Source organism: Molossus molossus, unplaced genomic scaffold (assembly GCF_014108415.1).
Source record: "Molossus molossus isolate mMolMol1 unplaced genomic scaffold, mMolMol1.p scaffold_m16_p_12, whole genome shotgun sequence".
In the NCBI taxonomy this organism is placed as follows: Eukaryota; Metazoa; Chordata; class Mammalia; order Chiroptera; family Molossidae; genus Molossus; species Molossus molossus.
Genome location: NW_023425347.1, coordinates 708676 through 726917, shown reverse-complemented (window position 1 = coordinate 726917; position 18242 = coordinate 708676). Strand labels below are relative to the sequence as shown.

The 18242-nt window shown below is 41.3% G+C and overlaps 1 protein-coding gene across 11 annotated transcripts in view; it reads right to left on the bottom strand.

Annotated features, from left to right (window-relative positions):
• Nucleotides 1–18242, bottom strand: part of CCDC138 (coiled-coil domain containing 138) — a 100367-nt gene that overhangs the window by 42400 nt on the left and 39725 nt on the right. For all 11 annotated transcript variants that reach the window (XM_036257207.1, XM_036257206.1, XM_036257205.1 and 8 more), the window contains one exon: nucleotides 17584–17748. In XM_036257207.1, the coding sequence (XP_036113100.1) occupies nucleotides 17584–17748 (165 nt within the window). The remainder of the gene's footprint in view (nucleotides 1–17583; nucleotides 17749–18242) is intronic.

Below are 18242 nucleotides of genomic sequence, written 5' to 3'. Positions count from 1 at the left end.
ACTGCGGTGAGCTTCACATGTGAAAACATTTTGAAAGCTATGGAAAATCTAATTTTTAAAAATCATACACAATAAAATAAATGTCAACTACCTCCTGTAAAAGATCAGTTCACAAAAGTTTATTAGAGCTCCCAATATCTACAAAGGAAAACCGAGCTCATGGGAAGAGGCCAAGGTAGCACCCATCACTGAGAACCTTCCCGTTTGGGAGAAAGGGGGGAGAGAAGAGAGGAACAAGCAGAGCTGTTTCCTGGAACCCAGTTCTCAATAAGAAAAACGTTGAGTTTCAATAAACCATTTCTATGTGATCCTGAAACATTAGCAGCAGGGCTATTAAAGGCAGTCCATGACAAAGATGTCCCTCCTAACCCTCTACTATGTACCTTATTCTGGAAGGACTTGATAAAGTAATAGGAAGATCCTGTCTTTAGTTTTTTGTTTGTTTGTTTTTTATCCTCACCTGAGGATAGAGTGGGAGGGAAAGAGAGAGAAACATCGAAGTGAAAGGGACACATCGAGTGGCTGCCACCCGCACGACCTAACCAGGCCCAGTTACAAACTGCAATCGAGGTACGCGCCCTTAGCGAGAACCAAACCCGGGTCTCTCTGGACCACAGGCCGACGCTCTAACCGCTGAGCCAAACCAGCCAGGGCTGTCTTTAGGTATTTTTATAGCAACTTTTACACATGATGATAAAATAATGAAATGTTTAACACTGAGAAGCAGACACCATTTTCATTCATTCTAAATAACATGCCAGCTTCACTAGAAACCACTTTGAAATCACCAAAACTAAGGACTCCAGTGAAGTGTCCAGTTGTTAAAATATAAAAAGTAAGGTTACAGCCCAAATACCATCCATATCCAATTTAAAACCAAGAAAAACATTACATTCACAATACAAAAAATTTCCAAACCAAGTAAGTAAAAAGGAAACATGAAAAATATACATGTAGAAAATTATAAACTTCATTCAAGAACACAACAAACTGGGGACTTCCGGTCAGGATGGCGAGTAGGTAACCGTGGTCTCACCAGCTCCCACGGTCACCTCAAAATGACAGCTCAGCTACAGCAAAGCCATCATCAGAACTGCCTGACATCCAGCTGAATGGAAGTCCTACAATTACGAGATTAAAGGAGCGGCCACAGGAAGACAGGAGGGTAGAGGTGGGGACCGGGCTGGATCAACCCCCACATGTGGTGGATAAAAATCAGAAGGACACCTGGGCTGGGAAGGTCCTTCCTGAGGACTGAGGGGTCTTCGTCCCACACCAGGTGCCCCGCTCAGGGTTCCAGTGCCAGGAAGAGAATCCCCATCACTTCTGGCTGGAAAACCAGCAGGAACTGAGGCTCAGGGAGGCTGAGGCTTCTGGAGTCCCAGGCAGCTCCTCTTAAAGGGCCCACACACAGACTCACTCCCTCGTAGCTTGCAAGGGAGGCAGTCTGAGGGGCGCCAGAGACATACAGGGAAGAACTGAGTTGTTTAGCCTCGGGACAAGGTCTAGAGAGGCGACTTTCCCTGGGCCGACTTTCCCAGAGGCCTTTGTTCCTTTAGTGAGCCCTTCCCCTGGGCAGCAGACAGCTGCCACATCTGGGACTCCAGCAACCTGGCTCACACTGTTTGCCCCGCCCAGGTGATTCCCGGAGGCCCCGCCCCACCCAACCTTCCAGCCCACCCAAGCTGTCTCCAAAGGCTTTACCACAGAATTGGCCTGTCTTGAATCCTGCTTCAGAGTTCCCTAAAATCTCTCAAACAAGCAGCATCTGGTCTCAGTGAGACTCAGACCTCTCAATAAATGGCCCCAGGCCTGGCACTAGAAGCAGCCAGCCTTGGTTCACCACTTGGCTTTTCCTGGGCACCTCCAAGCCCAGCACAAGAAGCAGCCATCAGATCACTTTGTAGCTTATGCCTGGTGGCCCAGGCAGAACACAGGCAGAGGCTGACCTTGCTCCAGAGCCAGCACACCCAGTGGACAGCTTCAGACCACATCGAAGCACCACCACCCAACCACCTCCAGAGTGACACACTCAATGAGCAGACTCAGTGGGTACCAGAGCCCTGATGAAGTAAGTCTTGCTCTGTGGTGGGCCCCTGCACAGCTGATCCTCCAAGGTAGTCAGAGGTCAGTGGCTAGCGGGCACAGCTAGTCTTTGTAGCTGATCAGCCTGAGTAAATCCCTCCCACTGACAAGCCAACAGCAATCAAGACTCAATTACAACAGAAGGGTGCACAGTTCACACTAGGGGTGCACCCTGAGGGCCCAGCTGCGGTGATCAGGGAGGCTGTGCCACTGGATCCTACAGGACACCTACAACAATAGGCAACCCTACCAAGCCTAGGAGACATAGCAGCTCTACCTAATACATAGAAACAAACACAGGGAAGCACCCAAAATGAGGAGATAAAGAAACATGTCCCAAATGAAACAAAACAAAACTCCAGGAAGAGAATTAAACAAAATGGAGATGAGCAATCAATCAGATGCAGAGTTCAGAAAACAGGTTATAAGGTTGCTCAAGGAACTTCGTGAGACCTTCAAGGAACTTAAGGAGAACATCAACAACATAAGGACCAGTTGGAAATGAAGAATGCACTAACTGAAATAAAGAATAATTTACAGGGAATCATTAGTAGAGTAGGTCAAGCCAAGAAGAAAACCATCGATTTGGAATATAAGGAAGCAAAAAACACCCAATCAGAACAAAGAATCCAAAAAAAAAGGATAGTGTTTGGAGCCTGTGGGACAACTTCAGGCATACCAACATTTGCATCACGGGGGTACCAGAAGGAAAAGAGTGAGCAAGGAATTAAAAACCTATTTGAAAAATAATGACACAGACATATAAATCCAGGAAGCACAGAGAGTCCCAAACAAGATGAACCCAAAGAGGTCCACACCAAGACACATCATCATCATCATCAAAATACAGAAGGTTCGCCCTGGCCGGTTTGGCTCAGCGGTTAGAGCATCGGCCTTCGGTCCTGAGAGACCCGGGTTCGGTTCCCGCTAAGGGCATGTACCTCGGTTGCAGTTTGTCCCCGGCCCTGGTTGGTCGTGCGGGTGGCGTCCACTCGATGTGTCCCTTCACGTCGATGTTCCTCTCTCTCCCTCCCGCTCTACCTGAACAAAAAATGGAAACGTGTCCTCGGGTGAGGATAAAAAAAAAAAAAAAAAATACAGAAGGTTCAAGACAAAGAGAATCATTTTTTTTTAATCCTCACCCGAGGACATTTTTCCATTCTTTGCTCACACAGAGTGGGAGGAAAGGAGAAAGGGAGGGAGGGAGGGAGAGAGAGAGAGAGAAACATTGACGTGAAAGGGACACATCGAGTGGCTGCCACCCGCATGACCAACCAGGGCTGGGGACAAACTGTAACCGAGGTACATGCCCTTAGCGGGAACCGAACCCGGTCTCTCTGGACCGCACACCAATGCTCTAACCGCAGAGCCAAACCGGCCAGAGTGACAAAGAGAATCTTAAAAGCAGCAAGAGAAAAGCAGTTTGTTACCTACAAGGGAGCTCCCAAAAGACTGTCAGCTGATTTCTCAAAAGAAACTTTGCAGGCCAGAAAGGAGTGGCAAGAAATATTCAAGGTGATGAAAAGCAACGACCTACAACCAAGACTACTCTACCCTGCAAAGCTATCATTTAGAATCAATGGACATATCAAGAGTTTCCCAAATAAGAAAAAGCTAAAGGAGTTCATCACCACCAAATCAGTATTATATGAAATGCTGAAGGGTCTTCTTGAACGAGAAGGACAAAAATATGAATAAACTGGCAATCAATACTTATGTATCAACAATTAATCTACAAACAAAATAAGCAAGCAGAACAGAAACAGACTCAGATACAGAGAACTTCTTGTTGTTTACCAGATGAGAGGGGGCTGGGCTGATGGGTGAAAAAGATGAAAGATTAGGAAGTAAAAATTGGTTGTTATACTGATGAACCTCAAAGGAAAGGGGAGAGGGAGGGCAAGATAAGATAAACCAAAAAACTTCTATGTGTATATGTATAACAAATGGACACCAACAATAGTGTGGGGAAGGCAGGAGGGAGGAGGGATTGGGAAGGAGGGGGTCAATGGGGAAAAAAACAGGGGACATCTGTAATACATTTAACAATAAAGATGAGTTAAGAAATAAGGTAAATTAAATTAATCCATTCCAGACCCCTAAATGATCTCATTTTAACCTTTCTCATATATAGTGCATGTCCACCAGCCTTCTACGAATCACTTTCAGCACTCAATTCAGGGGTGTCCTTCAGGGGATCAGCATGAGGCATGTTTACTTTTTCACATGTCACTGCCTCTGAAATGCTGTCACTAGCTAACTGCTTTCCGTTTATCCAAACCAACAGTTTTTCTACCTCTTGGTTGCTTGTGATCATTGTTTCGTTCTCACACCCTTAGCAACATTGGCACTTTTGATGGCCTCTTTATGTTTTAAAATTGTGCTAATCATCCATTTCACCAGCAACAAAAGCAAACACACACACACACAAACATTCACAGCAGTTTCCTGAGATGTTAAGAAGGCAAAGTTTAGTGGTACACTGACTCACACTTTTGTTCATGGCCTGAAAGACGCTTTTTGTCACGCTGAGGTATCAGCACGAAAGGGTTGTGAGGTTGAGAACAAGTTTGGTTCAACAATTAAGAAATTATTTCCGTGAACAACGTGGTCAAGAACCTAACTGTTCGAGATGGGACATTTGAGAACTGAGGTTTGACTGTATTTGAACATGGACTTGGATTGGTTGTAACCATTTACTGCAAAATTAAGCACAAATGCTTTAAAAAGTATAATTGATACTTAAAAGAGAAAAATATTCTCTCATATAATAAGCTTAATTTAAAACCAGAAAAGGCAGAAAAAAAGTGGCAAACAAAAAGGGAAACAAGTAACAAGGACAACAAACAGAAAATAGCAACACACAAGGTATATATTAATCCAACTCTCTCAATAGCTACTTTGTTTTAAATATACCAGTTAAAATATGGTGAGCCTCAGAATTAATAAGAAAATAATAATACTTTTCCTTCTATTTCTTCTATATCCATTTCTTCATTTTGTATCTGTTTCTATTTTCCCTGTTCCTTCTATTTAGTTTGGTGAGTGTTTTTATCATGAAAGGGTGCTGAATGTGTTGAACCTTGTCAAATGCTGAGTATGTGGTTTCATTCTTCATTCCAGTTACATGGTGTTACACTCAATTTAGCTGTGGGCTTGTCAATTTTAATCTTTTCAAATACCTGTTAGTTGCATTCTTTTATTTTAATTATTATTGATTTTTATCATTTCCTTCCTTCTGCCAACTCTGGGTTTAGTTTGTTCTCCTTTTTCTAGTTCTTTCAGGTGCAATTTTAAGTTGTTGATTTGACACCTTTCTTTTTTTTTGTATCCTCACCCGCGGACATTTTCCCGTGTTTTATTCAGATAGAGTGGGAGGGAGGAAGAGAGAAACATCGACGTGAAAGGGACACATTGAGTGGCTGCCACCCACATGACCCAACCAGGGCCGGGGACAAACTGCAACTGAGGTACGTGCCCTTAGCGGGAATCAAACCCAGGTCTCTCTGGACCGCAGGCCGACGCTCTAACCACTGAGCCAAACCAGCCAGGGCACCTTTCTTCTTTTTAATGCATTACAGCTATAAATTTCCCTCTTAGCACTATTTTGGCTGTGTCCTGTTAAGTTTAAATACATGCTTTTACTTTCATTTGTCTCGGTTGTTCTCTAATTTTCCTTTCAATTTATTCTTTGATCTACTAGTTTTTCAATGATGTTATTTGTCATATATTTGTGAGTTTTTTCAGTTTACCTTCTGCTATTGATTTCTAGTTTCATTTCAATGGGATCAGAAAAGATGCATTGTATATCAATCTTTTAAAGTTGCTAAGAGTTGTTTTTTTCTTCACATATAGTCTATCCTGAAGAATATTCCATGTGCCCTTATGAAGAATGTATATCCTGCTGTTGTTAGGTGGTGTTCTGTGTCTATTAGGTATATTTAGTCTATAGTGTTGTTCAGATCCTGCCAGGAACCTCAGGAGCAGAGTCCCTGAGTTCGAGTGGTGGGAATGAAGACGAAGACATGGAGGACTGTCCTCAGCAGGATCAGCCTCGATAGGCTTTATTATATCCCTTTTATACCTTACAGCAAAAGTTAAGTGATGTAAGAAAATAGGATCTTCTTGATGTAATGCCCAGGGCTACAACAATGCTGTATAGAATTAGTTTGCCTTACAGATAACAGGAGCACCCAAGAACACCCAGTCTGTTATCTTAGGAATTTCAAGGTACACTGGGTCACATTTAGCCCTAAGCTGCACAAACACAATGCAAGCCTAATTCCTTGAGATTGTGGGGGAGGTCGAGTTCTGACACAAGACTTCCGGGCTCTGTGGACTCTGTCAGACATGTAGCCAGCTCCCAACAAGATCCTTTGTTTCATTTATGATCTTCTATGTGGATGTTGTATCCATTAATAAATAGTTGCCCAACCGGTGTGGCTCAGTCGACTGAACATGTCATCCCATGCACTAAGAGGTCACTGGTTTGATTCCTAGTCAGGGTACATGCCTGGGTTGTGAGCTGGATCCCCAGTGTGGGGTGTGCAGGAGGTAGCAGATTAATGTTTTTCTCTTAGTGATGTTTCTTTCTCTCTTTAAAAAAAAAAATCAATAAAAATATTTTTTAACGTCTTCTAATAGCAACCCACACACAGTGCTGTTTACTTCTCCCTTTACACACTTAGAAATGTAGATGTTTTCTGCATACGTATTTATTACTATACATTCTTGGTGAACTGATGCTTTTTTTTTTTTTTTTTATCCTCACCCGAGGACATTTTTCCATTTTTGTTCAGGTAGAGTGGGAGGGAGAGAGAGGAACAGAGAGAGAGAGAGAGAGAGAGAGAAACATTGATGTGAAGGGACACATCGAGTGGCTGCCACCCGCACGACTGACCAGAGCCGGGGACAAACTGCAACCAAGGTACATGCCCTTAGCGGGAACCGAACCCGGGTCTCTCAGGACCACAGGCTGGCGCTCTAACCGCTGAGCCAAACCGGCCAGGGCTTTTTTTTTTTTTTAATCACACAGACTGTCCTTCCTTCTTTTGGTGAACTGATCCCTTTTTTTAAAATCATACAGACTGTCCTTCCTTCTTTGTCTCTTAAGCAGTTTTTAATTTCAAGTTTATTTTATCTTCTACTTTGTCTGAGCCATCCTTGCTCTTTTGGTTACTATGTGCATGGAGTATAGTTTTCCATCCTTTTTACTTTCAGTCTATGTATGTCCTTAGATATACAGTGAGTCTCTTATACACAGCAAATACAGTAAACCCTTGATTTTGCAGACCTTGATTTAATGGACTTTGGATTTGCCCTGGCCGGTTTGGCTCAGCGGTTAGAGCGTCCGCCTGCGGTCCCGAGAGACCCGGGTTCGGTTCCCGCTAAGGGCATGTACCTTGGTTGCAGTTTGTCCCCGGCCCTGGTTGGTCGTGCGGGTGGCAGCCACTCGATGTGTCCCTTTCACATCGATGTTTCCCTCTCTCTCTCTCTCTTCCTCTCCCTCCGTCTGTACAGAAAATGGAAAAATGTCCTCGGATGAGGATAAAAAATAAAATAAAAAAATAAAAAAATAATGGACTTTGGATTTAACAAGACAAAATTTCCGGTCCATATGTCATATGTGAAAATTAACACCTTGTTAATTTTAAAATGCTTTTAACCAAGATTTGCTTATAATTAAAGTAACAGGTTATTTTTTGTTATTAATTCAGTTATTTTAAGCAAATTTTGTAGTGACTAGGCCATGTGATGAAAAAAACTCTGTAGTAAGTTCAATGACATAAACACTACATACCTACAACTATAGTCTACATACTTAAATCCACTGCTTAAAAAGTGTTTGGGAAATGATTAGCATGTGATCACACCACATCATGCGGGGTAAATGGTTGTCATTGAGTGGCATGATTTTCTGTAGCATCTTTAACATGTGGGACATGTGCTGAACCATGTCCCAGCCGTGTGCATTTGTTTATTTGCGGTGACTGGTAAGTGCAGTATAAATTTAAAATTACAGTAATACATATAGAAAACTGTTTTCTGTGAAATTAAACTTTTCATACATACTAATTTTAATTATGCAAACACATCTACATAAGTAAAAACAGGTAAACTAATTTGTCAATTTTTTAACATATGCATTCAGAAAACCTGCTTTATCATGTAACGGACTTTAGACTTTAACAGACACCCCCTTTGCCCGAATTAGTTCATTTAATCAAGATTTTATTAGTTCAGTGCTGTTGCTATTTTTAAAAATCCATTCTGTTTTTTATTGGAGAGTTTAATTTAAGGACATTTAAAGTAATTATTATTTATAGGGAATGGCTTGCTATTGCCATTTCTTTTGGTGTGGTTCATGTCATGTAGCTTTTTGTCCTGCTTTCTCTGTCTTCTTTTATTTACACTAATTTTTTCTTTGTGTAGTGACAATGCTTTGATTTGCTTCTACTTCCTTTTGGGTATACTCTAGATATTTTCTTTGAGGTTACTAATGCAATTAAATAAAACTCCTAAAATCAAAACAATCCATTTTAAAGAGATAAAACCTAAACATTTTGTATATAAAACTATTTCTTTCGTACTCAACCACCCCAAAGTAACATCATTACATATTGTATAACCCATCAACATAAATCTACAGTTGTTTTTATAGTTCTGTCTTTAAAATTCTATGGAAAATTAAAAGTGGATATATGCACCAGAATTACAATACCAGTTACTATGTTTGTGTAGTTCCCTTTTCTGGAGAACTTTATACAGTGATACCTCGGTTTTCGAACATAATTCGTTCCAGGAGGACGGTCGAGAACCAAATTGTTCGAGAACCGAAGCAATGAAACCCAATAGGAAATCATGGAAACTGGATTAATTCGTTCCAAGCCCCAGAAAATGCCTATTTACTGGCCTAATTTGTATATAATATGTAGAAAAACATAAGTCTCAACAAGAAATAAAAGTGTACAGTATGTCTAAGGGTTAAATTCAGTGTAAAGCGTGACTCTCTCCACAAAGCGTGACTCTCTCTCTGCACTCACACTGATGACGCAAGCAAGGCGCGCTGGGCCGAATGAACGCCATTCGGCTCAACTCGGCTCATCTCGGAAGTTCGAGTTCAAATATTTGTTCGGATTCCAAGACAAAAGTTTCTCGAATCTCCTGGTCGAATACCGATTTGGTCGAGAACCGAGGCGTTCGAGAACCGAGGTATCACTGTATATTCACATTAACTTCATGTTATGTTCAGTGTCCTTTCTTTTCAACTTGATGGACTTCGTTTAGCATTCTTTTATGGCAGTTCTAACAGTAATAAACTCCCTAAAATTTTGTTTATCTGGGAAAGATTTAATACCTCCATTTTTGAAGAAGAGTTCTGCCAGATATTGTTTCTCTTTCAGCATTTTGTATATACTATCCTAATGCCTTCAGGACCTGCCCAAGTTTCTGCTGAAAAATCTGCATATTCTTATAAAAATATACTTGAACATAAAAAGTGGCTTTTCTCTCATTGACTTCAAGATTCTGTTCTTGACTCGATGGTCTGATTATTATGTGTCTCAGAGTGAGTCTATTTGGGTTGATCCTAGTGAGAGGTTGTTAGACTGCTTAAATTTGCAAGTTCACTTATTTCCTCAGATTTGGGAAGTCTTCAGACATTAATTCTTCAAATAATTTCTCTGACCCCTTCTGTCTCTTCTCTTTCTGGGTCTCCCATAGAACATATCAGTCCACTTGGTTTACTTGACAATGTCCCCTAAGTCCCTTAAGCTCTTTTCACTATTCTTCATTCTTTTTTCATTGTCCTCCTCTGACTTGATGACTTCAAATGACCTATCTTTACCTTTTTGACTCTTTCTTCTGCTTGATCAAGTCTGCTCTTGAGGCTCTCTAATGGATTTTTCAGTTAAATTATTGTATTCTTCAGCTCCAGAATTGTTTGGTTCTTACAATTTCTATTATTTTGTTGGCATTTTCAAATTGCTCATGCATCATTTTCCTGATTTTGCTTTGTCTGTGTTCTCTTTTAGCTAATTGAGCTTCCTTCGTTAAAAGAGTTTTTAGCTCTGGCCAGGTAGGCTCAGCAGTTGGAGCGTTGGCCTGCGGACCAGAGAGTCCTGGGTTTGGTTTCAGCTAGGGGCACATACAGAGAAAGAAAAAAAAAGAATTTTTAAATTCTTTGGAAGTTCAGAGATCTGTGTTTCTTTACGATTGGATTCTGTAGCTTTGTTCTGCTCGTCTTTGTTTGTTTTTTTATCCTCACCCGAGGACATTTTTCCATTTTTTATTCAGATAGAGCGGGAAGGAGAGAGAGGAAGAGAGAGAAACATCGATGTGAAAGGGACAATTTGAGTGGCTGCCACCCCACACGACCCAACCAGGGCCAGGGACAAACTGCAGCCAAGGTACATGCCCTTAGCGGAAACCAAACCAGGTCTCTGTGGACCGCAGGCTGACACTCTAACCGCTGAGCCAAACTGGCCAGGGCCTGCTCGTTTGATTGAGCCATACTGTCCCCCCCCCCCTTTTTTTGTATGCATGGTGATCTTTTTTGGGGGAAAAACAAAACAAAACACCTCTCCCAGTCTTTACAACTGACTGGTTATGTGCAAAGGCCTTCCCCAATCAGCCCAGGCAGATATTCTTTTTTACTTTTATTTTACTTTTTCAATTTATTTCAGAGAGGAACCCCCACCACCACACACACACAGATTTGTTGTTCCACTTTATGCATTCATTGGTTGATTCTTGTATGTGCTCTGACTGAGGACTGAACCCACAACCTTGGTGTACCAGGATGATACTCTAACCAACTGAGCTACCCAGCCAGGGCCTCGTAACTAGTCATTCCAAACTTTTCCACGTATGTGTGCTTTTAACTGTCTTAATTCTCAATTAATATAAGACAGTTAATATAAGACAGGAAAGTCTGAGAAGACAGTTAATCTAAGACAAGAAATTCTGAGAAGAATTTCCACTTCTTCTCAGGCGTTCATAATCTCTTCCTACCAGCTACTGCCTGTGGAAGCAGAGCTCCAGGCTACCGTGATGTACCCCAGCACTCTGACCTATTTTCTGACGCTTCCAGACAGCGCCTCATTCTACTCAGCACCGAGTCAGAAACCAGTCCTACAGCTAGTCCCTGAGGTAAAATGGTTTGTTTGTTTGTTTTATTGATCCTATTTTATTTTCATTTTTCATTATATCTTTATTGTTGAATATATTATAGATGTTTCTCCTCTTTCCCCCATTGACCCCCTCCTCCCCACTCCCGCTCCCTCCTGCCTTTCCCCACACTATTGTCTGTGTCCATTGGTTATGCATATAAGTTCTTTGGTTTATTTCTTCCCACCCTCCCAACCCCCTTCCCTTTGAGGTTTTTCAGTCTAGCAACCAATTTGTACTTCTTGATCCCTTCACCTTTTTCACCCAGTTCCTCCATTTCCCCTCCCATCTGACAACCAACAAAATGTTCTCTATATCTATGAGAATGTTTCTGTTCTGCTTCTTCATTTTGTTTGTAGATTCAATTGTTGATAGATATGTATTCATTGCCATTTTGTTTGTTCATATTTTTTATCTTTTTCTTCAAGAAGACCCTTCAACATTTCATATTATAATGGTTTGGTGGTGATGAACTCCTTTAGCCTTTCCTTATCTGGGAAACATTTTATATGACCATTGATTCTAAATGACAGCTTTGCAGGATAGAGTAATCTTGGTTGTAGGTTCTTGCTTTTCATCACTCTGAATATTTCTTGCCACTCCCTTCTGGCCTGCAAGGTTTCTTTTGAGAAATCAGCTGACAGTCTTATGGGAACTCACTAGTAAGTAACTAACTGCTTTTCTCTTGCTGCTTTAAAGATTCTCTCTTTGTCTTGAACCTTTTGCATTTTGATGATGATGTGTCTTGGTGTGGGCCTGTTTGGGTTCATCTTGTTTGGGACTCTCTGTGCTTCCTGGACTTGTATGTCTGTTTCTTTCACCAAGTTAAGGAAGTTTTCTACCATTATTGTTTCAAATAGGTTTCCAATTTCTTGTTCTCGCTCTTCCCTTTCCGGCACCCCTAAGATGCGAATGTTGGCACGCTTGAGGTTGTCCCAGAGGCTCCTTACACTATCCTCATCTTTTTTTATTCTTTTTTCTTTTTGCTGTTCTGATTGGGTATTTTTTGCTTCCTTATATTCCAAACCGATGGTTTGCTTCTTGGCTTTATCTACTCTACTATTGAATCTCTGTAAATTATTCTTTATTGCAGTTAGTGCCTCCTTCATTTCTGACTGTGCAATCATCATTTCTGACTGGTCCTTTTTTATGCTCTTGAGGCCCTCATTAAGTTTGCTGAGGTTCTCACTAAGTTCATTCAGCATCCTTATAAGCAGTATTTTGAACTCATTTCGCTTAGTTCTTTTCCCGGGGTTCTGTTCTGTTCTTTCATTTGGGACCTGTTTATCTCCTCATTTTGGCTGCCTCCCTGGGTTTGTTTTTATGTATTACTTCACAAGAAGTATGGGGCTATTGAGACCAGATGGTGCTAGTTTGAAAGAATTTAGGAAAACCTGAAGCAGGATCCAAGACAGGCCAATCCTATAGTTAACCAAATAGCAACAGCTTGGGTGGGCCTAAAAATTGGGTGGGGCGGGGGCCTCAGGGAGTCACCAGGGCGAGGTTGCTGGAGTCCCAGATGTGTGGCTGTCTGCCTCCCCAGGGAAGGGCTCACCAAAGGAACCAAGGCCTCTGAGAGCATGTTTGTCCCAGAGAAAGCCCCCTCTCCAGCCCTTGCTCCAGTGCCAAACAGCTCAGTTCTTCCCTGTATGTCTCTGGCGCCCATGGAGCTGCCTCCCCTCCAAGCTGAGAGGGAGAGAGTCTGATAAGTCCGTGTGCGGGCCCTTTAAGGAGCTGCCTGGGGCTCCAGCCGCCTCAGCCTCCCTGAGCCTCAGTTCCCGCTGGTTTTTCCAGCCAGAAGTTATGGGGATTCTCTTCCTGGCACTGGAACCCTGAGCGGGCACCTGGTGTGGGACCGGGACCCCTCAGTCCTCAGGGAGGACCTTCCCAGCCGAGGTGTCCTGATACTTATCTGCCACACGTGGGTGTGGGACCAGCCCATCTGCGTCTGCCTCCGCCCCTCCTACCCGTCTCGATGTGGCTGCTGCTTTAATTCCGTATTTGTAGGACTTCCATTCAGCTTGATTTTAGGCGGCTTTGAATAATGCTTGTTTAGTTGTGACTTTGATGTGGTTGTGGGAGGATGCGATACCGCATTTACCTACGCCACCATCTTGACCAGAAGTCCTCCTGAGGTAAAATGTTTGGCACAGTCCACTTTTGTTTCTATCCCAAGAGAGGAGCTATGGTGTCAGAGCGCTTTCTCCTGGTTGCACTGTGCTACACCAGAAAAGGCAGAAATGTTCCTATTCCTTTGATGTAATCTCTTCCCAGCCATGTGTTGGCCTGGGTGCTACCGCTTCTCAATGAGTCCCCAGAATTCTTACAAATATGTTCTGGTCAGAACATTGTTAACTCAGTGTCTCCAGAGGGAACAAGGGCCTGGAGCTCCCTACTCTGCCATCTTGGTGACATCAATCTTCTACAGATATTTTTTCAACCATCATTTTTAACACATCTTGGCAAATCCACTTAAGAGTTGTACTTACTCTTTTCTCAATTTCTTTGAAAACATTCCACCTCTGTTTTTGAGTCACACAAGAAAATCAGTCTCATAAGAAATACCAATTTGATCATCTACCTAATTTACCACATTTGTTGCCAATGGTCTTTGTGTGTGTGTGTTTTAAAATATTAACTCAATTCTCAAATGACACTGGGTCACAAATGTAAAAAATTATATACAACAAAATGCATGAAGAGTTTTTAAAGGTAATTTGGGAAGAGATTACTTGGCAAAAATATTTGAGTCATACCAGTACATTTACTTAAATATAGTGAACAAAGTTTCATACAAGAATGCTGTTGCAAAAGTTTCAAAACAAGGGCTGCATTACTTTATAATTATAAATTGTACCTATTCCTAAAAAAAATCTTAACACAGGCTTGTGTTGGCCACAAGTGTATTCAATTAATTAATTTATTTACTTGGTACTATTTATCTTTCTCGTAGTCTATTTAGAAAGCTATTCAACAACCACATCAAAATTACAACTAAACTACAGAACAAACATTCTTCAGAACTACCTGGAATCGAGCTGAGTGGAAGTCCTACAACTACCAAATTAAAGAAGCCACATCAAGACTGCAATCAAGACTCACTTACAGTAGAAGGGGATAAGGTCCACACAAGAGGTGCACCTCGAGGGCCCAGCTGGGTGACCAGGGAGGCTGTGCCACTGAATCCTACTAGAACAGGCCACCCTAGAAAGCCTAGGCGACATAGCAACTCTACCTAATACATAGAAACAAACACAAAGAGGCAGCCAAAATGAGGAGACAAAAAAACGTGTCCCAATGAAAGAACAGAACAAAACTCCAGGAAAAGAACTAAACAAAATAAAGGTAACCAATCTAACAGATGCAGAGTTCAAACCACTCCATATAAGGATGCTCAAGGAACTTCGTGAGGACCTCAAATAATAAAGGACCAGTCAGAAATGAAGGATGCACTAACTGAAATAAAGAATATTTTACAGCGAATCAATGATAGAGTAGGTGAAGCCAAGACGCAAACCATCGATCTGAAATATAAGGAAGCAAAAAACACCCAATCAGAACAAAGAATCCCAAAAAATGAGAACTGTGTAAGGAGCCTCTGGGACAACTTCAAGAATGCCAACATTCACATCATGGGGGTGCCAGAAGGAAAAAAGAGAGAGCAATTGAAAACCTACTTGAAAAAATGACAGAAAACAGGTTCCCTAACTTGGTGAAGGAAACAGACATACAAATACAAGAAGCACAGAGTCCCAAACAAGATGAACCCAAACAGGCCCACACCAAGACATATCATCATCAAAATGCAAAAGGTTCAAGACAAAGAGAGAATCTTAAAAGCAGCAAGAGAAAAGCAGTTCATTAACAACGAGTTCAGATAAGACTGTCAGCTGATTTCTCAAAAGAAACTTTGCAGGCCTGAAGAGAGTGGCAGGAAATATTTAAAGTGATGAAAAGCAACAACCTACAACCAAGACTATCCTGCAAAGCTATCAATTCAAATTGATGGCCATATAAAGAGTTTCCCAGAAAAGAAAAACCGAAAGGGGTTCATCACCACCAAACCAGTATTATATGAAATGTTGACAGGTCTTCTTGAAGAAAAAAAAGATTTTTAAAAATTGAACAATAAATACATATCTATCAATAACCGAATCTACAAACAAAATGAGAAAGCAGAACAGAAACAGACTCATAGATAATAGAGAACTTTTTGTTGGTTGCCAGATGGGTGGGGGGCTGGGTGAAAAAGATGAAGAGATTAAGATGTACAAATTGGTTGTTAGACTGAAGAACCTCCATGGGAAGGGGGGATGTGGGGTGGGAAGAGAGAAACCAAAGAACTTCTATGCATATATGCCTAACCAGTGGACACCGACAATAGTGTGGGGAAGGCAGGAACATGGCGGGAGTGGGGAGGAGGGGGTCAATGGGGGAAAAAAGGGGGACATCTGTAATACATGCAACAATAAAGGTAAGTTTAAAAAGAAAAAAAAAAAGGCTATTCATAACCTTTGAAATTATTTTACCTGTACTAATATATTAGTAACCATAAATTGAAAATATTTTCGTTAAGGATCTAGGCTTAACAAAAATTGTTAGTGCAGAATAAGTCAATAAATGACTGTACGTAAGCATGAGAAAAAAAATCCTGTGACAAACACGTGCTAAATAGTCTCTTATGCCATGAATCTGATACAAAAACAGAATGTTACATGACTCATATTCCATTTGTTAAAATGTCAATTGTTACCCTTACTATCATAATACTATCCTATTATATTCATTTCTAACCAAGGACATTTCTCCAAAGAACTTTAATACTGCACCCCTAACTACCAGCTACTTCCAAGGTAAGGCTAGAGGTAGACAGAACAGCTGGTGTAGGTGCTAAGAGAGACAAAATTCTAAACAAAGTTGTATTTGTTTCCTACGGCTGCCATGACAAATTAGCACCCCTTACTGGTTTACAGAATGCAAATTCATTATCTTAGAGTTCTGCAGGTCTGAAATCTGATGTGTGTTCCAAGCAGCTAAAATCAAAGTGTCAGCTGAACTGCATTCCTTTCTGGAGGCTAGGGGAGGATCCATTTTTCCTTTATTCAAGTTGCTAGCAACACTCAGTTCCCTGTGGTGTAGGACTAAGATCCCTGTGTCCTTGCTGGATGTCCGTAGAAAGTAATTCCTAGCTTCTAGCAGTGACTGCATTTCTTAGCTCATGACCCTCTTCCTGCCTCTTCAAACCCAGCAAGGACGAGTTAAGACTCTGACCCACTGTCTGTCTCTTGTGTCTGGTTTAAAGAGCTCCTGTGATTCCTGAGCCCACCCAGATAATCCTGGTTAATTTCTAATTGAAGGTCAGCTAATCAGCAACCTTAATTTATACATCTTAGGAGCCATTATTCTGCCTAGCACAAAAGGCATTTAGAGGAAGGTTTTTAGATAAGGGTGAAAACGGAAAAAAAAAGTCCTAATATGAAACCCTGGCCTGTATTTGATAATCATAAAATTGTTTCTGAAAACTTAAACCAAACAACTTTAGATGTATACTCTTCAAAATTTTAATGTATTTCTTGTTGAATATGACTGTCCATCGTTAATGACATTTATACCAACTAGAAACCATGAGTACCAATATCCAAATTAATGTCTGTAATTTAACAACAGCCATTTCTCTTTGTTAATGAGAAGGCCCCTGAAAATAGACTTCTCATCTCTTTATAACAAAAGGCAAAATAAAAGTCACTTTAGTGGGAACGAATCCTAAAATGTTATGTACCGGGAATTATTCTTATCACTGATTATTTGCCTAACTCTAATATACAATTATTTTTCCATTCCAGGGACAGGTTTTCAATTTCTGGTCTCTACATTTTAAAAAAAATTCCTATCATGTTAAAATATACATAAATATGAATTAATTATAATTAAGTCTGAAATGAATCTTTTTAGAACTATTGGTAATTGTCAAACTTATTTTTTAAAGCTTATTGGTTGTCCCTCCCCCCCCAATGATATTAGAGCGAGAGGAAGAGAGAGGGGAGAGAGATAGAAACATCGACGAGAGAGAACTTCGACTGGCCACCTCCTCCATGCCCCCCACTTGGGATTGGGCCCACAACCTGCACATATGCCCTGACCAGGAATCCAACCAGCGACCTCCTGGTGCAGGGTTGATGCTCAACCACTGAGCTACACCAGCCAGGCGGTAATGGTCAATTTTCCACCAAAAACACTTTCAATATTTTTTCTCTTGTAAAATATACACAGGCTTTCCTTTTTTCACTCTTCATATCTATGGAATCACATATTTCAAATTAAAAGACACACCTTCACACATCTCTCCTGAATCTCGTTTCTCTGAGAAGCGAGCTGGAGCTGCAGCTTTTCGCCATCCGTCCCGGGTTCCTCACTTCTCAATCTGCGCAGGTGATAATCCGAAATCCAGTCCATGAAGACAGTTAAAAGCTCATAGACTTGTGCATTAGGTGGTACCTGAATGTAAAAAATAAAACACTTCATTCAGTTCACAACCTCATTACTCTTCAAAGGCAAGCCTTAGCCCTGGCCAGTTTGGCTCAGTGGTTAGAGTGTCGGCCTGCGGTCCGGAGAGACCCGGGTTCGGTTTCCGCTAAGGGCATGTACTTCGGTTGCAGTTTGTCCCCGGCCCTGGTTGGTCGTGCAGGTGGCAGCCACTCGATGTGTCCCTTCACGTCGATGTTTCTCTCTCTCTCCCTTCCTCTCTCTCCCTCCCACTCACTCTATCTGTACAAAAAATGGAAAAATATCCTCGGGTGAGGATAAAAAAAAACAAAAAAAAAAACAAAACAAAGGCAAGCCTTAAATTTGGTATGTGATTACAGAACAATTTACCTTAAAGCACTTCACTAAAGTGTGTATTCGAAAAGCTCCAAATGAAAAAAATTCGAACTCAAACATCCTCAGTTAACATTAGAAATATGTCCATGGAGGGCTGAGAAACTCATCAT